General features: G+C 41.9%; 1 protein-coding gene across 5 annotated transcripts in view; it reads right to left on the bottom strand.

Annotated features, from left to right (window-relative positions):
* brm (ATP-dependent helicase brm) overlaps positions 1-24209 on the bottom strand; it is a 146754-nt gene that overhangs the window by 97870 nt on the left and 24675 nt on the right. For all 5 annotated transcript variants that reach the window (XM_071656513.1, XM_071656514.1, XM_071656510.1 and 2 more), the window contains exons 4-6: positions 22741-22865; positions 11134-11272; positions 1684-1886 (exon numbers count right to left, since the gene is read on the bottom strand). In XM_071656513.1, coding sequence (XP_071512614.1) covers positions 1684-1886; positions 11134-11272; positions 22741-22865 — 467 coding nt within the window. The remainder of the gene's footprint in view (positions 1-1683; positions 1887-11133; positions 11273-22740; positions 22866-24209) is intronic.

The raw sequence follows: 24209 nt of genomic DNA, 5'->3' as shown, positions 1-24209 counted from the left end.
CATGGTTCCATCCGCTGACAGATCCACTCCCAGATATCTAAAACACTTCACTTCCTCCAGCCTCTCACCATTCAAACTCACCTCCCAATTAACTTGACCCTCAACCCTACTGTACCTAATAACCTTGCTCTTATTGACATTTACTCTTAACTTTCTTCTTCCACACACTTTACCAAACTCCGTCACCAGCTTCTGCAGTTTCTCACATGAATCCGCCACCAGCGCTGAACCAGGACTGAACCCGGGACCCCTGTGCAACAGGCGGGAGCGCTACCGCTAGGCTATGATCGGCCCTAATAGGGAAATGACTATTCGAATACTATGTACTCAAATACCCTTCATCTCACGTTGGTGAGCAACGGGGTCTACACTGGTCATTTCCCATCGGGCTCACACAACCAGCAGATAGCATTTTACCTAACCTAACCATCAAAAACGGAGGTATATAAATATGAACAAAGTGCATATGAATGCACACCTTCATAGAATATACAATCCTCCAACAGCCAGGATTGAACCTGGGACCCCTGTGCAACAGACGGGGGCGCTACCACTAGGCTATGATTGCCCCAATAGGGAAATGACTTCGAATACTATGTACTCAAATACCCTTCATCTCATGTTGGTGAGCAACGGGGTGTACACCGGTCATTTCCCATCAGGCTCACACAGCCAGCAGATAGCAATTTACTGAACCTACCTGTACAACACGGAGGTATATGAATATGCATAAGTGCAAAAGTACTTATAATCACCCACTCTCGTAATCCAATTCTATTTTCACCCACACCTGTCTAAGGCTCACCCCCTACCATTCTTGCACACATTCTCACAACTCCTCCTTTTGGAAAAGGAGTTGTACAAAAGACTTTAAGACATTCTCAAACCATTCTTCCCCATTCCCATTTGCCTGTATTTCACTCAGAACAAAAACATCCACATTCCTCTCCTCGAGCTATCTATCCATCCCTCCCTTCTTCTCATTTTGGTTACATCTGCACACTTCCAGACACCTAAAACTGAGCTTTCAAAGGAGATGAGCACTCTTTACTTGGCTCCTTCTGTTCCAACTTTTGGAAATCAAAAGAACAAGGAGGGGAGAATTTACAGCCCCTGCTCAATTTACAGCCCATGCTCACATTAGTTGCCTTCTACAATACAATGGGACTATTGAGGAAATAATCTTTCCACAGGGATCCTGCTCCCTTTAGTTACCTTCAAACAAGCAGATCTCCTTTTGACAGGCTGCTGCAGCTTCAAGGCTGTGTTATAAACAATAGCAGGAAAACATTCACTCATTTGAAGTGAAAAACTCCTCGACAAGATTGTACTTCTTTTCACCTAATGATTATGATGCAGCCATGCTACAAGTAATATTTCACACATACTTACAGCCACGCAAAAGGTAATATTTCACATACACTGTAACCATAAGTAGGTGGAGTCCAGCAGGAAAGAATATTATCCATATACCTCCTGCATGTTCAAGCAAAGGCCTAGAAATCCTTCCCTCTTGTACTATCAAGTAGGATCCAAGAAGGAGCAATGTGAGGAATTTTCCTCTAAGGCTTAGCTCCTGATGCTACTTCTCTAACATGGGCTGGAAACACTCATATGAAAAATATACATCCCTGGGGATATGGGATAAAGAACCAAAAATCTTTAAACAAAACCTAAACTTACTTTAGTTCTCTACCATGCTGCAACACAGCATTAAGATATTCTTGGTGCTTCTGACGTTTCTTTCTCTCTGCCTCCAATTTCTGCTGCTTTTCTAGTTTTTCTGTGATACGAGCTTCTCTCAACCCCTGCCGTTTGGTTCTTTTGTAAGCCTTGATGTTAACTGCAGTTTCTAGTGTCGTGTCTTTTCGATTGCAGCTTACAACCTAAAATGAAACAGAAAAGCATGAACAATAAATTAAGTTTTTATCCTCTTTGTTACAAAAAGGCAGAGGGCTTTAGGGTTTCAAAATTTCACTCAAGCTTTCTTCTTTAAATTCAACACTTTCTGTCTGGATAGAGAGAGAATATGTTCTCCTTTAATGATTTCAATATTATTCTACTTCAGGCTTTATAATGTATGTATTATATGAAATATTATGCTACTTAGGGAATGCTTCATAATGCTTACTTAAGTAACAATACAAAGAACAACACAATAAAAATCAAAACAAATGATTGCACATTAAACATAAGAGAACTGTGGTGATGAGAAAAAATTTGTTATACAATATGACTTCAAACCTGCATTGAGTCTGAAAATCATGGACAGATCCTCTATCTTCATTACTACTTACAAAAGATATAAACAGTAAAAAAGTCAAAGCTTTTATATAAGCTATTCCTGTGCACTGCATAGCACCGAAAAATCTCTCTAACTTCATCATAACTAAAACAATCATTCTTTTAATACTTGATTGCCATTTCTCACATTGGCAAGGTAGCACTATGAAGACACAGAGAGGTAACATCCATTCCCTAGCTGTCTTGTGTAATGCATCAAAACCACTGCTCCCTATCCAAAACCAGGGCCCACAGACCTTTCCATTGTTTACCCCAGATGCTGCTCATGCCTAACTTCAATCCACTGACAGCATGGCAACTTCATACAAAGCATATCAATTGTATAAAGTTAAGCAACATAGCCAAACTTTACCTTGCCCAAAAGATTCATCACAATTTCTAAAAGCTAAGAAGCAGCACTGGAGTTCACTAGTTATGGAGACTATTGCTATCGCCACCCCATGAAGGGAGTTCCTGAGGGGAACAGGCATCAGAGATATAGGTAGATAGATTCTATTGTATATGCACAATTACTTAAAAATTCATGCCTGCCTTCCGTGCTGTAGTAAGGCAACATGAAGAGGATATGTCTGAGCATTCCACAAAAAAAAGAAAAAATTAGTTATTCCATGACAGCTAGCGAATAGGTGTGTGTGGATGTGGCCTTTCTTCCCTGTTCCTGGCACTACCTCACTAACACAGGAAAGGATGATCCGGTATTTCTTCCTCTCTTCTTTCTTCTAAAAGACAATAAGGTAAGAAACAAATGAGGAAAGCCATCACAGCTCCTCAAGTGTCTGCATGACAGATTCCTTAGGATAGAAAGGTCATGAGAAGAGGAAAAGATGGAAAAAAAATGCATCAAAGTAAAACCCTAGAATGCTGCTCTTGTCATAGTCGGGGAAAATTGTTCCACCAATGACTACTGCATGAGATTGGCTAGAGTGCAAGCAACGTATCACAAAACAGAGAAGAGTAAAAATGTTAAAGCAAGTAAGCCTGGAAAGCAAAGACTTATGCCAAACCCTATCAAAAGCCTTGGAGATGTTGTGGGCCATAATAAAATCTTAAAATCTCTGAGTGATGACCACATATGAATTACCTCAAAGAGATCATCAGCATAAGAGTGAATAGGGTTGGATGTTTCAGATCATTTAGGGAGAAAAGAAAAGAAAGAGTAATAGGGTAAAACCCTAAATACTACTCCATACAGTAAGAGAGGAAAATCGCCTCATCAATGGCTATGACATGAGACTGGCTAGAGGATAAGCAATGCATTATAAAACAGAAAAAAGTACAAATGCTAAAGGAAGTAAGTTTGGGAAGCAAAGACTTATGCCAAACCCTTTCAAATGTCTTGGAAATGTCAAATGCCATAATAAAAACAAAATCTCTGAGTGAAGAGGACCTGAGATGAGCCACGTAGAAGAAAAGTTCACTGGCACATTTTGATCCAAGAAAACCATACTGGTCTCACAAAGAATGGAACAGTAATCTAAGTTTCTGAGAAAGAAAGAGTTAAGGAACGTTAAACTGGAGACACCATAAGTGACAACAATGGTACAAGAGTTGGAAGGGTAAGAACAGCTTCCTTTCTTAGACATGGACTGCACCAAGAAATGCTTCCAAAATGAAAAAAATTGAATGCAGAGACAGACAAAATAGGCCATGCATGTCTTGGAGCTACTTTAGAGGTATATTCCCCTTGGATTCATGGAGGCAAATCATTTAAGTCATATGCCATGTCCACCTGAAGCTGTGAAAGTACTCAGAAAACCCTGTGCAAGGAAAATATAAGGGAAGGAACAGTTTCAGTGCATGGAGATGGGTTAGGAAAAGTAGACACAAAATCATCCAAAGTAGATACAAATGAGAATACGACACTAAAATGAGAAACTTCAATTGCAGAGCAAGCAAAAGACCGATCAGGTCAGAAGATGCAGGGGAAATGAATTGAAGAGGTTACTGCATTTGCTTCTGGTTAAGAACGAGAAAGATTTATCAGTGCAATTCAAATCAGAATGCTTTTTTTCTAAGGTGTGTTCTATCAGAAAGTCCATTATGATTCTAACATTTACACAAATTAAGATGTTTTGGAAGGAGGTAAATAAAGTGTGTAAGACAAGAGAACAAATGGGTACATCAGTGAAGGGGGCTAATGGGGAAGTAATAACAAGTAGTGATGTGAGGAGACGAAGTGAGTATTTTGAAGGTTTGTCGAATGTGTTAGATGATAAAGAGTGGTAGATATAGGGTGTTTTGGTTGAGGTGGTATGCGAAGTGAGAGGGTCAGGGAGAATGATTTGGTAAACAGAGAAGAGGTAGTGAAAGCTTTACAGAAGATGAAAGCCAGCAAGGTGGCGGGTTTGGAGTGTTTTGCAGTGGAATTTATTAAAAAAGGGGGTGACTTTGTTGTTGACTGGTTGGTGAGGATATTCAATGTATATATAGCTCATGGTGAAGTGCCTGGGGATTGGTGGAATGCATGCATAGTGCCACTGTGCAAAGGGAAAGGGGATAAGGGTGAGTGTTCAAATTACAGAGGTATACGTTTGTTGAGTATTCCTCGGAAATAATATGGAAGGGTATTGATTGAGAGGGTGAAGGCATGTACAGAGCATCAGATTGTGGAGGAGCAGTGTGGTTTCAGAAGTGGAAGAGGATGTGTTGGATCTGGTGTTTGCTTTGAAGAATGTATGTTAGAAACACTTAGAAAAACAAATGGATTTGTACGTAGCATTTATGGATCTAGAGAAAGCATATGATAGAGTTGATAGAGAGGCTCTATGGAAGGTATTAAGAGTATATGGTGAGGGAGGCAAGTTGCTAGAAGCAGTGAAAAGTTTTTATTGAGAAAGTAAGGCATGTATATGAGTAGGAAGAGAGGAAAGTGATTGGTTCTCAGTGAATGTCGGCTTGCGGAAGGTGTGCATGATGTCTCCTTTTTCTTTCAAACTATTCGCCATTTCCCGTGTTAGTGAGGTAACGTTAAGAACAGAGAACTGGGCCTTTGAGGGAATATCCTCACCTGGCCCCCTTCTCTGTTCCTTCTTTTGGAAAATAAAAAAAATAATGAGAGGGAAGGATTTCCAGCCCCCCGCTCCCTCCCCTTTTAGTCGCCTTCTACGACACGCAGGGAATACGTGGGAAGTATTCTTTCTCCCCTATCCCCAGGGCTAATGCATGATGTCTCCATCTTTGTTTTATTTGTTTATGGATGGGTTGTTAGGGAGGTGAATGCAAGAGTTTAGGAGAGAGGGGCAAATATGCAGTCTGTTGTGGATGTCAGGGCTTGGGAAGTGAGTCAGTTGCTGTTCGCTGATGATACAGTGCTGGTAGTTGATTCGGGTGAGAAACTGCAGAAGCTGGTAACTGAGTTTGGTAGTGTGTGAAAGAAGAAAGCTGAAAGTAAATGAGAATAAGAGCAAGGTTATTAGGTACAGTAAGGTTGAGGGACAAGTCAATTGGGAGGTAAGATTGAATGGAGAAAAACTGGAGGAAGAAGTGTTTTAGATATCTGGGAGTGGATTTGGCAGCTGAAGGAACCATGGAAGCAGAAGTGAGTCACAGGGTGGGGGAGGGGACGAAAGTTCTGGGAGCATTGAAAAATGTGTGGAAGGCGAGAACATTATCTCGGAAAGCAAAAATGGGTATGTTTGAAGGAATAGTGGTTCCAACAATGTTATATGGTTGCGAGGCATGGGTTATAGATTGGGTTGTGCAGAGTAGGGTAGATGTGCTGGAAATGAGATGTTTGAGGACAATATGTGGTGTGAGGTGGTTTGATCAAGTAAGTAATGAAAGGGTAAAAGAGATTCTTTTTTCTTTTCATACTATTCGCCATTTCCCGCATTAGCGAGGTAGCGTTGAGAACAGAGGACTGGGCCCTTCAGGGAATATCCTCACCTGGGCCCCTTCTCTGTTCCCTCTTTTGGAAAATTAAAAAAAAAGTGAGAGGGGAGGATTTCCAGCCCCCCGCTCCCTCCCCTTTTAGTCGCCTTCTACGACACGCAGGGAATACGTGGAAGTATTCTTTCTCCCCTATCCCCAGGGATAGGTAAAAGAGATGTGTGGTAATAAACAGAGTGTGGTTGAGAGAGCAGAAGAGGGTGTATTGAAATGGTCTGGTCACATGGAGAGAATGAGTGAGGAAAGATTGACAAAGAAGATATGTCAGAGGTGGAGGGAACAAGGAGAAGTGGGAGACCAAACTGGAGGTGGAAGGATGGAGTGAAAAGATTTTGAGCAATTGGGGCCTGAACATGCAAGAGGGTGAAAGGCGTGTAAGGAATAGAGAGAACTGGAATGATGTTGTATACCGGGGTCGACGTGCTGTCAATGGATTGAACCAGGGCATGTGAAGCGTCTGGAGTAAACCATGGAAAGTTTTGTGGGGCCTGAGTGTGGAAAGGGAGCTATGGTTTCGGTGCATTATGCATGACAGTTAGAGACTGAGTATGAATGAATGTGGCCTTTGTTGTCTTCTCATAACGCTACCTCGCGTGCATGCAGGGGGAGGGGGTTGTCATTTCATGGGTGGCAGGGTGGCAATGGGAATGAATAAAGGCACCAAGTGTGAATTATGTACATGTGTATATATGTATATGTCTGTGTATGTATGTATATGTAAACGTTGAAGTGTATAGGTATGTATATGAGCGTGTGTGGACATGTATGTATATACATATGTATGTGTGTGAGTTGGGCCATTCTTTCGTCTGTTTCCTTACGTTACCTCGCTAACGCGGGAGACAGTGACAAAGTGCAATAATAATAATAATAATAATAATATTAATATTTATTTATTATTAAGGCACCTCAAGGTGAGGTGCCTCAGGCTTGAGAAATGCCTGTAAAGTGCCAATGCCACTGTATAAAGGCATGGGGTGCAAAATTGAATGCTCAAATCACACTAAGTTTTCTACCTACAGTATACTATAATAAAAATAATAATATATTTATCTATTTATTTTGATTTGTCGCTGTCTCCTGCGTTTGCGAGGTAGCGCAAGGAAACAGACAAAAGAAATGGCACAACCCACCCCCATACACAATGTACACACACACGCCCACACACGCGAATATACATACCTATACATCTCAATGTACACATATATATACACGCACAGACACATACATATATACCCATGCACACAATTCACACTGTCTGCCCGTATTCATTCCCATCGCCACCTCGCCACACATGGAATACCATCCCCCTCCCCCCTAATGTGTGCGAGGTAGCACTAGGAAAAGACAACAAAGGCCCCATTCGTTCACACTCAGTCTCTAGCTGTCACGCAATAATGCCGGAAACCACAGCTCCCTTTCCACATCCAGGCCCCACACAACTTTCCATGGTTTACCCCAGACGCTTCACATGCCCTGATTCAATCTACTGACAGCACGTCAACCCCGGTATACCACATCGATCCAATTCACTCTATTCCTTGCCCGCCTTTCACCCTCCTGCATGTTCAGGCCCCGATCACACAAAATCTTTTTCATTCCATCTTTCCACCTCCAATTTGGTCTCCCGCTTCTCCTCGTTCCCTCCACCTCCGACACATATATCCTCTAGGTTAATCTTTCCTCACTCATTCTCTCCATGTGCCCAAACCATTTCAAATCACCCTCTTCTGCTCTCACAACCACGCTCATTTTATTTCCACACATCTCTCTTACCCTTACATTACTTACTCGATCAAACCACCTCACACCACACATTGTCCTCAAACATCTCATTTCCAGCACATCCACCCTCCTGCGCACAACTCTATCCATAGCCTACTCCTCGCAACCATACAACATTGTTAGAACCACCATTCCTTCAAACATACCCATTTTTGCTTTCCGAGATAGTGTTCTCGACTTCCACACATTCTTCAAGGCTCCCAGGATTTTTGCCCCCTCCCCCACCCTATGATTCACTTCCGCTTCCATGGTTCCATCTGCTGCCAGATCCACTCCCAGATATCTAAAACACTTTACTTCCTCCAGTTTTTCTCCATCCAAACTTACCTCACAATTGACTTGACCCTCAACCCTACTGTACCTAATAACCTTGCTCTTATTCACATTTACTCTTAACTTTCTTCTTTCACACACTTTACCTTACTCAGTCACCAGCTTCTGCAGTTTCTCACATGAATCAGCCACCAGCGCTGTATCATCAGCGAACAACAACTGACTCACTTCCCAAGCTCTCTCATCCACAACAGACTTCATACTTGCCCCTCTTTCCAAAACTCTTGCATTCACCTCCCTAACAACCCCATCCATACACAAATTAAACAACCGTGGAGACATCACACACCCCTGCCGCAAACCTACATTCACTGAGAACCAATCACTTTCCTCTCTTCCTACACGTACACATGCCTTACATCCTCGATAAAAATAATAATAATAATATTTATTTCTATTTATTTTGCATTGTTGCTGTCTCCCGCGTTTGCGAGGTAGCACAAGGAAACAGACGAAAGAAATGGCACAACCCACCCCCATACACAATGTACACACACACACACACACGCCCACACACGCAACTATACATACCTATAAATCTCAATGTACACATATATATACACATACAGACACATACATATATACCCATGCACACAAGTCACACTGCCTGCCCCTATTCATTCCCATCGCCACCTCGCCACACATGGAATACCATCCCCCTCCCCCCTCACGTGTGCGAGGTAGCACTAGGAAAGACAACAAAGGCCCCATTCGTTCACACTCAGTCTCCAGCTGTCACGCAATAATGCCCGAAACCACAGCTCCCTTTCCACATCCAGGCCCCACACAACTTTCCATGGTTTACCCCAGACGCTTCACATGCCCTGATTCAATCCACTGACAGCACGTCAACCCCAGTATACCACATCAATCCAATTCACTCTATTCCTTGCCCTCCTTTCACCCTCCTGCATGTTCAGGCCCCGATCACTCAAAATCTTTTTCACTCCATCTTTCCACCTCCAATTTGGTCTCCCACTTCTCCTCGTTCCCTCCACCTCCGACACATATATCCTCTTGGTCAATCTTTCCTCACTCATTCTCTCCATGTGACCAAACCATTTCAAAACACCCTCTTCTGCTCTCTCAACCACGCTCTTCTTATTTCCACACATCTCTCTTACCCTTACATTACTTACTCGATCAAACCACCTCACACCACACATTGTCCTCAAACATCTCATTTCCAGCACATCCATCCTCCTGTGCACAACTCTATCCATAGCCCACACCTCGCAACCATACAACATTGTTGGAACCACTATTCCTTCAAACATACCCATTTTTGCTTTCCGAGATAATGTTCTCGACTTCCACACATTCTTCAAGGCTCCCAGGATTTTTGCCCCCTCCCCCACCCTATGATTCACTTCCGCTTCCATGGTTCCATCCGCTGCCAGATCCACTCCCAGATATCTAAAACACTTTACTTCCTCCAGTTTTTCTCCATTCAAACTTACCTCACAATTGACTTGACCTTCAACCCTACTGTACCTAATAACCTTGCTCTTATTCACATTTACTCTTAACTTTCTTCTTTCACACACTTTACCAAACTCAGTCACCAGCTTCTGCAGTTTTTCACATGAATCAGCCACCAGCGCTGTATCATCAGCGAACAACAACTGACTCACTTCCCAAGCTCTCTCATCCCCAACAGACTTCATACTTGCCCCTCTTTCCAAAACTTGCATTCACCTCCCTAACAACCCCATCCATAAACAAATTAAACAACCATGGAGACATCACACACCCCTGCCGCAAACCTACATTCACTTAGAACCAATCACTTTCCTCTCTTCCTACACGTACACATGCCTTACATCCGCGATAAAAACTTTTCACTGCTTCTAACAACTTTCCTCCCACACCATATATTCTTAATACCTTCCACAGAGCATCTCTATCAACTCTATCATATGCCTTCTCCAGATCCATAAATGCTACATACAAATCCATTTGCTTTTCTAAGTATTTCTCACATACATTCTTGAAAGCAAACACCTGATCCACACATCCTCTACCACTTCTGAAACCACACTGCTCTTCCCCAATCTGATGCTCTGTACATGCCTTCACCCTCTCAATCAATACAATACAATACAATCAATAATAATAATAATAATAATAATAATAATAATAATAATAATAATAATAATAATAATAATAAATGTTACTATTGATTAAAGACTTGTATTTTACAATTTTACTTGATTATGAAAGATATCAGGCTAAGATGGAACAGTTTTAAGAGTTAATTGGCAACAATATCTCCCATGGTTTTTCCATGTGTTAATCATTACACATTATCACATCATTATTCAATAAACACTTCACATTAGTTCACTATTTCAGTAACTCCCAATAGTCTAAATTTGCAAATCAATACAGGCTAATTCAGAAAGATACAGTTGTCAACTGCCTCCATGTAAGATATAAAAATGCGAGATAAGCCTACAGTCACAAAGACTTTAACCTTTAACTACATGCTCATCATCCCCACCTCAACAAGGTAGAATCAGGGATAGACAACTGAGATTTTGAGGAAAAATCATCACTTTCCTCCTTCTGTTCATACTCTCAGGAATTGATAAAGCACAAGAGAACATAATCATGGAACCCACAGACAAGAAATACAAAAACAGTCATTAAAGGAAATGTCTTTTTAAAAAACTGTCATGAACAACCTTGGCGACACAAGAGAAACACCAATGGAAGGAAAGAGAGACTTTACTTTCCCAATGGCAGCATTTAAAAGGGTAATAAAGGATAAGTTACCTGTTACCTATCAATTCACTCATCACTCTATAATAATCTACTAACCTCAGCCCTTAACTGACGCTGAAAATTGAGTAATCTTAATGCCCGAAGTTCAATTTGTGCTTTGGTTTTCAAATCTTCTGCCATGGTTGCTGGGAGGCCAGTCAATTCCTCAATTCGATGAGCAATACGTGCAGCCAACCTTTAAAAATAAATTTCTGAGATCATAAAACATTCTGAGATCATAAAACAAGATACTACATGGAAAATCTTACATACTACATTTCCTGAATGCCTCCATAAATATTCACCTTATACTTGATAATGTGAGAAACCCAAAGCTCAAAGCGTTCATCATGAAAGTAGTTTACCTCAGACAAAAGCTACCAATAATGGTAGTGGTATACAAATCACTCACAAAAGCCAGGGTCAATGACATTAATAATAATATCAAGCCTAATCTTGGCTTCATCCTCAGGAAAACATATGGTCTGAAAATAAATCTAATTCAATGATACCAAAGCTGCTGAACAGTGATTAAAGAAGACCAATCATTTCATACACTTAAGTTTGCACTTCCCACAAGCAGTTGGATGTACAAATCTGCATAACACATGAATAAAAAAACGTTAGCTAAGAAAACTAAGAAGTGCAAATCAACTAAGCATGACAACAATCCAAAATGTTTAAGCTACCAGCCACATCAAAACTACCCTTATCAACCCCAAATACATGTAGTTATACCTTTAATAAAGAAAAACTAATAAACTTACTGCAAATCAATACAAAAAATACAATTTTGCACATATGTTCAAATCTTACCCAGGTAGCTGCCTCATCCACACATGGACTGCTGGCAATCTGTCCATAAACATACAATCTCTCCTTGTTCACACCTAACACTTAATAACACTAAACTCACACATCTCATTCCTCATAACTCTAGATTTTCCTATGGTAAGCACAATGCACTAGACCTGCATTTTGGCAAAATGGTCAGAGCAATTGATAGTAGTAGTAGTGTAGGAGCATCATATAAGAGCATTAGGTAGTAGAAGTAGGTCAGAACATTAGGTAGGAGCCTCTGAATACTGTGCTGGAGTTGCCCTCTGCTAGTGGCCTGTTGAGGGTGAGGCACTAAGGGCTAAGAAGCTGCACTGGAGTCGACCAGTTATGGAGACTCTTGGCATGGCCACCCACTTGAAGGAGTTCTCAAAGGGAACAGGTGCCACAGATATAAATATATAAATATATATATGGTTGTTTAATTTGTTTATGGATGGGGTTGTTAGGGAGGTGAATGCAAGAGTTTTAGAAAGAGGGGCAAGTATGCAGTCTGTTGTGGATGAGAGAGCTTGGGAAGTGAGTCAGTTGTTGTTCGCTGATGATACAGCACTGGTGGCTGATTCATGTAAGAAACTGCAGAAGCTGGTGACTGAGTTTGGTAAAGTGTGTGAAAGAAGAAAGTTAAGAGTAAATGTGAATAAGAGCCAGGTTATTAGGTACAGTAGGGTTGAGGGTCAAGTCAATTGGGAGGTAAGTTTGAATGGAGGAAAGCTGGAGGAAGTGAAGTGTTTTAGATATCTGGGAGTGGATCTGGCAGCGGATGGAACCATGGAAGCGGAAGTGAATCATAGGGTGGGGGAGGGGGCGAAAATTCTGGGAGCCTTGAAGAATGTTTGGAAGTCGAGAACATTATCTCAGAAAGCAAAAATGGGTATGTTTGAAGGAATAGTGGTTCCAACAATGTTGTATGGTTGCGAGGCGTGGGCTATGGATAGAGTTGTGCACAGGAGGGTGGATGTGCTGGAAATGAGATGTTTGAGGACAATATGTGGTGTGAGGTGGTTTGATCGAGTAAGTAATGTAAGGGTGAGAGAGATGTGTGGAAATATAAAGAGTGTGGTTGTGAGAGCAGAAGAGGGTGTTTTGAAATGGTTTGGTCACATGGAAAGAATGAGTGAGGAAAGATTGACCAAGAGGATATATGTGTCGGAGGTGGAGGGAACGAGGAGAAGTGGGAGACCAAATTGGAGGTGGAAAAATGGAGTGAAAAAGATTTTGAGTGATTGGGGCCTGAACATGCACGAGGGTGAAAGGCGTGCAAGGAATAGAGTGAATTGGAACGATGTGGTATACCAGGGTGGACGTGCTGTCAGTGGATTGAACCAGGGCATGTGAAGCGTCTGGGGGTAAACCATGCAAAGTGTGTGGGGCCTGGATGTGGAAAGGGAGCTGTGGTTTCGTTGCATTATTACATGACAGCTAGAGACTGAGTGTGAACAAATGGGGCCTTTGGTGTTTTTCCTAGCGCTACCTCGCACACATGAGGGGGGAGGGGGTTGTTATTCCATGTGTGGCGAGGTGGCGATGGGAACAAATAAAGGCAGACAGTATGAATTATGTACATGTGTATATATGTATATGTCTGTGTGTGTATATATATGTGTACATTGAGATGTATAGGTATGTATATTGTGCGTGTGTGGACATGTATGTATATACATGTGTATGTGGGCGGGTTGGGCCATTCTTTCGTCTGTTTCCTTGCGCTACCTCGCTAACGCGGGAGACAGCGACAAAGCAAAAAAAAAAAAAAAAATATATAGATAGCAAGACTCAAGGTGAGGGTGCCTCAGGATTGAGAAATGCCTGTAAAGTGCCAATGCCACTGTATAAAGGCATGGGATGCAAAATTGAATGCTCAAATCACACTATGTTTTCTATCTACAGTATACCGGGTAAGTTGTATGAAAGAGTGGTAACTGAGAGAGTAGTAGCATGCAAAGAGCATTAAACTGGGGACAAACAATGTGGCTTCAGGAATGACACAATTTGTGTGGTTCAGGTGTTTGCTGTAAACAGTATGTGTGAAAAATACTTAAAATAACAATTCTTATGTGGCATTCAGGGATCTGGTGAAAGCATATGATGGGTTCACAGAGATGCAGTATGAAAGGTGTTATGAATATATGGTATGGGAGGAAAGCTACAAGAAGCAGTTAAGATTTTCAATCAAGAGAGCAAGGCATGTATGCAAGTAGTAAAAAAGGAAACTGAATGGTTCCAGGTGAAGGTGGTTCTGTAGCAATCTGTTTATGGTCTGGGTGGTGAGGGAGGTAAATGTGAGGGGTCTTGAAGATAGAAACATGGGTTCAGTGTCTACTGGGGATAACGATGGGGGGTGGAATGTGTCATTTACTTTTTGCTGATGACACTGCTTTGGTTGCAGACTTGAATAAGAAACAACAGAAGCAGAAGCTGGAGTCTGAGCTTGGAAGAGTAAGTGAATGGAGATTACTGAGACAATGGAAATAAAGTAATATAATGTATAGCATGGGAGAGAGAAATGGGTTACTTGGAGTGGAAGTTTGAATGGAGAGGTCCGGAAGAATGCAGAGCATTTAAGACACCTGGGAGTGGAATTCACTGGCTATGAAGACTATTGTCATGACCACCCCCCTTGAGGGAGTTCTAGGTGGGAACAGGCATCAAAGATAAAGACAGAGAGATAAACAGAGAGCAGACATGGTAAAAGGACATGGAAGTTGAAGCTAAAAGTTGAGTGAAGGAGCTAAGATCCCAGGAGAAATGAGGTGTGTAAAAAAGATAGGAGAGGACACACGGGTATGTTTGATGGTACAACAGTCCTGATAGTAATGCATGACTGTGAGGTATGGGACATAAATAAAAAGGTACAGAAGTGTTTAGATGTTTTGGTATGAAATGCCTGAGGAGAACATGTGGTGTAAGGATGGTTGATCATGTGAGAAATGATGGGGTAATAGAGATGCGTGGTAGTAAGAGGAGTATGTTTGAGAAAACTGATAAAAAGGTGCTGAAATGGTCTGGTCATTTGGATAGGATGACTAAGGAGAGGGATACTCAGAGGTTATACAGGTCAAAAGTGGAGGGAACAAGGAGAATGAGTATCTAGATTGGAGATAAAAGGAGGAAGAAAAATATACTTTGATTGGAGCCTGAACATGCAGGATGGCATGAGGCATGCAAGGTATTGGGTAAATTGTGGTATAGAGAGGAATATAGTAGGAAGCATGCTACCAGTGGGCTGAGCCTCGGTACATGAAACAGTTAGGGACTTGGGAAACAGCAAAGAAGTATATGTGGACATCAACAGAATCCCCTTGCATATGGTTAAACCATAAGTGATATGTCACCTTGATTAAGAATGCATCATGATAAAGGGACAAAAAGAACAACAATCGAATGGAGTCCATCCTTTCTCAGCTAATGTTTGTAGGGTACGGGTCATAACATATCAATTGGCAGGTAATAATTGTAGAGTTTCATCCCAATCCCTCCAATGGATCAGAAGTAGAAGAGACAAAAAACACAATGAACCCAACAGTGACTGACTTTGAAGGAATGACCTGGGGAGGGTCATATCTCAACATGTGATGGTCTGGAACATCTGTGCAAACTTTCATCCTAATCCCTTAACTTTCACAATACATGGAGCAAGAACAAAGACAAAAGAATATTACACAAGCTAAAACCAAAATATGTAGTAGTAAAAAACTGCCAATTTTTTCTATTCATAATTTTTTCCTGTGAAGAGGGTGGTGAGAGTAAGTGAGCTTGGGAAGGAGACTTGTGTGAGGAAGTACCAGGAGAGACTGAGTACAGAATGGAAAAAGGTGAGAACAATGGAAGTAAGGGGAGTGGGGGAGGTATGGGATGTATTTAGGAAATCAGTCATGGATTACGCAAAAGATGCTTGTGGCATGAGAAGAGTGGGAGGTGGGTTATTCAGAAAGGGTAGTGAGTGGTGGGATGAAGAAGTAAGAGTATTAGTGAGAGAAGAGAGAGGCATTTGGACGATTTTTGCAGGGAAAAAAATGCAGTTGAGTGGGAGACGTATAAAAGAAAGAGACAGGAGGTCAAGAGAAAGGTGCAAGAGGTGAAAAAAAGGGCAAATGAGAGTTGGGGTGAGAGAGTATCATTAAATTTTAGGGAGAATAAAAAGATGTTCTGGAAGGAGGTAAATAAAGTGCGTAAGACAAGGGAGCAAATGGGAACTTCAGTGAAGGGCGCAAAAGGGGAGGTGATAACAAGTAGTGGTGATGTGAGAAGGAGATGGAGTGAGTATTTTGAAGGTTTGTTGAATGTGTTTGATGATAGAGTGGCAGATATAGGGTGTTTTGGTCGAGGTGGTGTGCAAAGTGAGAGGGTTAGGGAAAATGATTTGGTAAACAGAGAAGAGGTAGTAAAAGCTTTGCGGAAGATGAAAGCCGGCAAGGCAGCAGGTTTGGATGGTATTGCAGTGGAATTTATTAAAAAAGGGGGTGACTGTATTGTTGACTGGTTGGTAAGGTTATTTAATGTATGTATGACTCACGGTGAGGTGCCTGAGGATTGGCGGAATGCGTGCATAGTGCCATTGTACAAAGGCAAAGGGGATAAGAGTGAGTGCTCAAATTACAGAGGTATAAGTTTGTTGAGTATTCCTGGTAAATTATATGGGAAGGTATTGATTGAGAGGGTGAAGGCATGTACAGAGCATCAGATTGGGGAAGAGCAGTGTGGTTTCAGAAGTGGTAGAGGATGTGTGGATCAGGTGTTTGCTTTGAAGAATGTATGTGAGAAATACTTAGAAAAGCAAATGGATTTGTATGTAGCATTTATGGATCTGGAGAAGGCATATGATAGAGTTGATAGAGATGCTCTGTGGAAGGTATTAAGAATATATGGTCTGGGAGGCAAGTTGTTAGAAGCAGTGAAAAGTTTTTATCGAGGATGTAAGGCATGTGTACGTGTAGGAAGAGAGGAAAGTGATTGGTTCTCAGTGAATGTAGGTTTGCGGCAAGGGTGTGTGATGTCTCCATGGTTGTTTAATTTGTTTATGGATGGGGTTGTTAGGGAGGTGAATGCAAGAGTTTTAGAAAGAGGGGCAAGTATGCAGTCTGTTGTGGATGAGAGAGCTTGGGAAGTGAGTCAGTTGTTGTTCGCTGATGATACAGCACTGGTGGCTGATTCATGTAAGAAACTGCAGAAGCTGGTGACTGAGTTTGGTAAAGTGTGTGAAAGAAGAAAGTTAAGAGTAAATGTGAATAAGAGCCAGGTTATTAGGTACAGTAGGGTTGAGGGTCAAGTCAATTGGGAGGTAAGTTTGAATGGAGGAAAGCTGGAGGAAGTGAAGTGTTTTAGATATCTGGGAGTGGATCTGGCAGCGGATGGAACCATGGAAGCGGAAGTGAATCATAGGGTGGGGGAGGGGGCGAAAATTCTGGGAGCCTTGAAGAATGTTTGGAAGTCGAGAACATTATCTCAGAAAGCAAAAATGGGTATGTTTGAAGGAATAGTGGTTCCAACAATGTTGTATGGTTGCGAGGCGTGGGCTATGGATAGAGTTGTGCACAGGAGGGTGGATGTGCTGGAAATGAGATGTTTGAGGACAATATGTGGTGTGAGGTGGTTTGATCGAGTAAGTAATGTAAGGGTGAGAGAGATGTGTGGAAATATAAAGAGTGTGGTTGTGAGAGCAGAAGAGGGTGTTTTGAAATGGTTTGGTCACATGGAGAGAATGAGTGAGGAAAGATTGACCAAGAGGATATATGTGTCGGAGGTGGAGGGAACGAGGAGAAGTGGGAGACCAAATTGGAGGTGGAAAGATGGAGTGAAAAAGATTTTGAGTGATTGGGGCCTGAACATGCACGAGGGTGAAAGGCGTGCAAGGAATAGAGTGAATTGGAACAATGTGGTATACCGGGGTGGACATGCTGTCAGTGGATTGAACCAGGGCATGTGAAGCGTCTGGGGGTAAACCATGCAAAGTGTGTGGGGCCTGGATGTGGAAAGGGAGCTGTGGTTTCGTTGCATTATTACATGACAGCTAGAGACTGAGTGTGAACAAATGGGGCCTTTGGTGTTTTTCCTAGCGCTACCTCGCACACATGAGGGGGGAGGGGGTTGTTATTCCATGTGTGGCGAGGTGGCGATGGAAACAAATAAAGGCAGACAGTATGAATTATGTACATGTGTATATATGTATATGTCTGTGTGTGTATATATATGTGTACATTGAGATGTATAGGTATGTATATTGTGCGTGTGTGGACATGTATGTATATACATGTGTATGTGGGCGGGTTGGGCCATTCTTTCGTCTGTTTCCTTGCGCTACCTCGCTAACGCGGGAGACAGCGACAAAGCAAAAAAAAAAAAAAAATATATAGATAGCAAGACTCAAGGTGAGGGTGCCTCAGGATTGAGAAATGCCTGTAAAGTGCCAATGCCACTGTATAAAGGCATGGGATGCAAAATTGAATGCTCAAATCACACTATGTTTTCTATCTACAGTATACCGGGTAAGTTGTATGAAAGAGTGGTAACTGAGAGAGTAGTAGCATGCAAAGAGCATTAAACTGGGGACAAACAATGTGGCTTCAGGAATGACACAATTTGTGTGGTTCAGGTGTTTGCTGTAAACAGTATGTGTGAAAAATACTTAAAATAACAATTCTTATGTGGCATTCAGGGATCTGGTGAAAGCATATGATGGGTTCACAGAGATGCAGTATGAAAGGTGTTATGAATATATGGTATGGGAGGAAAGCTACAAGAAGCAGTTAAGATTTTCAATCAAGAGAGCAAGGCATGTATGCAAGTAGTAAAAAAGGAAACTGAATGGTTCCAGGTGAAGGTGGTTCTGTAGCAATCTGTTTATGGTCTGGGTGGTGAGGGAGGTAAATGTGAGGGGTCTTGAAGATAGAAACATGGGTTCAGTGTCTACTGGGGATAACGATGGGGGGTGGAATGTGTCATTTACTTTTTGCTGATGACACTGCTTTGGTTGCAGACTTGAATAAGAAACAACAGAAGCAGAAGCTGGAGTCTGAGCTTGGAAGAGTAAGTGAATGGAGATTACTGAGACAATGGAAATAAAGTAATATAATGTATAGCATGGGAGAGAGAAATGGGTTACTTGGAGTGGAAGTTTGAATGGAGAGGTCCGGAAGAATGCAGAGCATTTAAGACACCTGGGAGTGGAATTCACTGGCTATGAAGACTATTGTCATGACCACCCCCCTTGAGGGAGTTCTAGGTGGGAACAGGCATCAAAGATAAAGACAGAGAGATAAACAGAGAGCAGACATGGTAAAAGGACATGGAAGTTGAAGCTAAAAGTTGAGTGAAGGAGCTAAGATCCCAGGAGAAATGAGGTGTGTAAAAAAGATAGGAGAGGACACACGGGTATGTTTGATGGTACAACAGTCCTGATAGTAATGCATGACTGTGAGGTATGGGACATAAATAAAAAGGTACAGAAGTGTTTAGATGTTTTGGTATGAAATGCCTGAGGAGAACATGTGGTGTAAGGATGGTTGATCATGTGAGAAATGATGGGGTAATAGAGATGCGTGGTAGTAAGAGGAGTATGTTTGAGAAAACTGATAAAAAGGTGCTGAAATGGTCTGGTCATTTGGATAGGATGACTAAGGAGAGGGATACTCAGAGGTTATACAGGTCAAAAGTGGAGGGAACAAGAGAATGAGTATCTAGATTGGAGATAAAAGGAGGAAGAAAAATATACTTTGATTGGAGCCTGAACATGCAGGATGGCATGAGGCATGCAAGGTATTGGGTAAATTGTGGTATAGAGAGGAATATAGTAGGAAGCATGCTACCAGTGGGCTGAGCCTCGGTACATGAAACAGTTAGGGACTTGGGAAACAGCAAAGAAGTATATGTGGACATCAACAGAATCCCCTTGCATATGGTTAAACCATAAGTGATATGTCACCTTGATTAAGAATGCATCATGATAAAGGGACAAAAAGAACAACAATCGAATGGAGTCCATCCTTTCTCAGCTAATGTTTGTAGGGTACGGGTCATAACATATCAATTGGCAGGTAATAATTGTAGAGTTTCATCCCAATCCCTCCAATGGATCAGAAGTAGAAGAGACAAAAAACACAATGAACCCAACAGTGACTGACTTTTGAAGGAATGACCTGGGGAGGGTCATATCTCAACATGTGATGGTCTGGAACATCTGTGCAAACTTTCATCCTAATCCCTTAACTTTCACAATACATGGAGCAAGAACAAAGACAAAAGAATATTACACAAGCTAAAACCAAAATATGTAGTAGTAAAAAACTGCCAATTTTTTCTATTCATAATTTTTTCCTGTGAAGAGGGTGGTGAGAGTAAGTGAGCTTGGGAAGGAGACTTGTGTGAGGAAGTACCAGGAGAGACTGAGTACAGAATGGAAAAAGGTGAGAACAATGGAAGTAAGGGGAGTGGGGGAGGAATGGGATGTATTTAGGAAATCAGTCATGGATTACGCAAAAGATGCTTGTGGCATGAGAAGAGTGGGAGGTGGGTTATTCAGAAAGGGTAGTGAGTGGTGGGATGAAGAAGTAAGAGTATTAGTGAGAGAAGAGAGAGGCATTTGGACGATTTTTGCAGGGAAAAAATGCAGTTGAGTGGGAGACGTATAAAAGAAAGAGACAGGAGGTCAAGAGAAAGGTGCAAGAGGTGAAAAAAAGGGCAAATGAGAGTTGGGGTGAGAGAGTATCATTAAATTTTAGGGAGAATAAAAAGATGTTCTGGAAGGAGGTAAATAAAGTGCGTAAGACAAGGGAGCAAATGGGAACTTCAGTGAAGGGCGCAAAAGGGGAGGTGATAACAAGTAGTGGTGATGTGAGAAGGAGATGGAGTGAGTATTTTGAAGGTTTGTTGAATGTGTTTGATGATAGAGTGGCAGATATAGGGTGTTTTGGTCGAGGTGGTGTGCAAAGTGAGAGGGTTAGGGAAAATGATTTGGTAAACAGAGAAGAGGTAGTAAAAGCTTTGCGGAAGATGAAAGCCGGCAAGGCAGCAGGTTTGGATGGTATTGCAGTGGAATTTATTAAAAAAGGGGGTGACTGTATTGTTGACTGGTTGGTAAGGTTATTTAATGTATGTATGACTCACGGTGAGGTGCCTGAGGATTGGCGGAATGCGTGCATAGTGCCATTGTACAAAGGCAAAGGGGATAAGAGTGAGTGCTCAAATTACAGAGGTATAAGTTTGTTGAGTATTCCTGGTAAATTATATGGGAAGGTATTGATTGAGAGGGTGAAGGCATGTACAGAGCATCAGATTGGGGAAGAGCAGTGTGGTTTCAGAAGTGGTAGAGGATGTGTGGATCAGGTGTTTGCTTTGAAGAATGTATGTGAGAAATACTTAGAAAAGCAAATGGATTTGTATGTAGCATTTATGGATCTGGAGAAGGCATATGATAGAGTTGATAGAGATGCTCTGTGGAAGGTATTAAGAATATATGGTCTGGGAGGCAAGTTGTTAGAAGCAGTGAAAAGTTTTTATCGAGGATGTAAGGCATGTGTACGTGTAGGAAGAGAGGAAAGTGATTGGTTCTCAGTGAATGTAGGTTTGCGGCAAGGGTGTGTGATGTCTCCATGGTTGTTTAATTTGTTTATGGATGGGGTTGTTAGGGAGGTGAATGCAAGAGTTTTGGAAAGAGGGGCAAGTATGAAGTCTGTTGGGGATGAGAGAGCTTGGGAAGTGAGTCAGTTGTTGTTCGCTGATGATACAGCGCTGGTGGCTGATTCATGTGAGAAACTGCAGAAGCTGGTGACTGAGTTTGGTAAAGTGTGTGAAAGAAGAAAGTTAAGAGTAAATGTGAATAAGAGCAAGGTTATTAGGTACAGTAGGGTTGAGGGTCAAGTCAATTGGGAGGTGAGTTTGAATGGAGAAAAACTGGAGGAAGTGAAGTGTTTTAGATATCTGGGAGTGGATCTGGCAGCAGATGGAACCATGGAAGCGGAAGTGGATCATAGGGTGGGGGAGGGGGCGAAAATTCTGGGAGCCTTGAAGAATGTGTGGAAGTCGAGAACATTATCTCGGAAAGCAAAAATGGGTATGTTTGAAGGAATAGTGGTTCCATCAATGTTGTATGGTTGCGAGGCGTGGGCTATGGATAGAGTTGTGCGCAGGAGGATGGATGTGCTGGAAATGAGATGTTTGAGGACAATGTGTGGTGTGAGGTGGTTTGATCGAGTAAGTAACGTAAGGGTAAGAGAGACGTGTGGAAATAAAAAGAGCGTGGTTGAGAGAGCAGAGGAGGGTGTTTTGAAATGGTTTGGGCACATGGAAAGAATAAGTGAGGAAAGATTGACCAAGAGGATATATGTGTCGGAGGTGGAGGGAACGAGGAGAAGAGGGAGACCAAATTGGAGGTGGAAAGATGGAGTGAAAAAGATTTTGTGTGATCAGAGCCTGAACATGCAGGAGGGTGAAAGGAGGGCAAGGAATAGAGTGAATTGGATTGATGTGGTATACCGGGGTTGACGTGCTGTCAGTGGATTGAATCGGGGCATGTGAAGCGTCTGGGGTAAACCATGGAAAGCTGTGTAGGTATGTATATTTTGCGTGTGTGGACGTATGTATATACATGTGTATGGGGGTGGGTTGGGCCATTTCTTTTGTCTGTTTCCTTGCGCTACCTCGCAAACGCGGGAGACAGCGACAAAAAAAAAAAAAAAAAAAAAAAAAAATCTGAAATGGTCATACATATGAATCAAATTTCACAAAAAATTTCACATAAATTCATGCACTTTTATAACCATTTGCAAGTGAGGTGAGGTGATTGAGTCCTCTTAAGAAGGATAGAAAAATCACTGAAAATTCAGTAATTACCTGTTTTCTCTTTCCTGCAGAAGTACTAAGGGATCCACTCCAGATGGCTTTGTAATTGGGGTAATCCGACTGGTTTTGCCACCAGTACTTGGAACAGGGGTTGTCCCTACAGCAGCAGTGGGTACCTGCAAAGTTACACTGCTTGGTAAAAACATACAGGCTGAAATATTAACACCTCTTAAACAACTTATTCTTTATGGAGTGGTATTTTTGAAGGAATGGGACTGGATCAGTTCAGGACCTTAATCTGTGTTGTAATCAGCTCTTTACATACCAACATATTCTCTCTATAAATTTTGCATTCTTAAAATTAAATCCAATCTGAGTTTCACTTCATTTAATTCTAATTCTAACAACCTGGGATTTCAGCCAAAATACTGTGAAAAAAATAAACTACAGCAAGTAATTAACTTTCCTTCAATTTCCCATGGTATGTATGCCTGGTGGTTGATTCGAGTGAGAAACTGCAGAAGTTGGTGACTGAGTTTGGTAAAATGTGTGAAAGAAGAAAGCTGAGAGTAAATGTGAACAAGAGCAAGGTTATTAGGTTCAGTAAGGGTTGAGGGACAAGTAAACTGGGAGGTGTGTTTGACTGTAGAAAAACTGGAGGAAGTGAAAACAGGAGGAAGTAAAGTGTTTTAGATATCTGAGAGTGGATTTGGCAGCAGATGGAACTATGGAAGTGGAAGTGAGTCACAGGGTGGGGGAGGGGGCGAAGGTCTTGGGAGCACTGAAGAATGTGTGGAAGGTGAGAGCGTTATCTCGGAGCAAAAATTGGTATTTTTGAAGGAACAGTGTTAAATGGTCGTGAGGTATGGGCTATAATAGGGTTGTGCGGAGGAGGCTGGATGTGTTGGAAATGAGATGTTTGAGGACAATATGTGATGTGAGGTGGTTTGATCGAGTAAGTAACGAAAGGGTAAGAGAGATGTGTGGTAATAAAAAGAGTGTGGTTGAGAGAGCAGAAGAGGGTGTATTGAAATGGTTTGGTCACAAGGAGAGAATGAGTTAGGAAAGATTGACAAAGAGGATATATGTGTCAGAGTGGGAGGGAACGAGAAGTGGGAGACCAAAGTGGAGGTGGAAGGACGGAGTGAAAAAGATTTTGAGCGATCGAGGCTTGAACATGCAGGAGGGTGAAAGGCATATAAGGAAGATGGTCTGCTTTCATGCTTATTTATCTCTCTTTCTGGCCTGCTTGTCTATTCCCTGTCATTGTAACTGTTTGCTGCCTATTTGTTCCCCTTCTCGGCAGAACATCAAACGGTAATGAATGGTGGAAAGAAGAAGGTTTGGATTAGGATTAAATTATGAAAGAAGAGTGAATGGGAACAATGTGGTACACCAGGGTCGATGTGCTGTCAATGGATTGAACCAGGGCATGTGAAGCGTCTGGGGTAAGCCATGGAAAGTTTTGTGGGCCCTGGATGTGGAAAGGGAGCTGTGGTTTTGGTGCATTATAGATGACA

The sequence above is a fragment of the Panulirus ornatus genome, chromosome 63 (genome assembly GCF_036320965.1).
Source record: "Panulirus ornatus isolate Po-2019 chromosome 63, ASM3632096v1, whole genome shotgun sequence".
Taxonomy (NCBI): domain Eukaryota; kingdom Metazoa; phylum Arthropoda; class Malacostraca; order Decapoda; family Palinuridae; genus Panulirus; species Panulirus ornatus.
The sequence above is the reverse complement of the archived record's forward strand: the minus strand, read 5'-3'. Positions and strand labels throughout refer to the sequence as shown.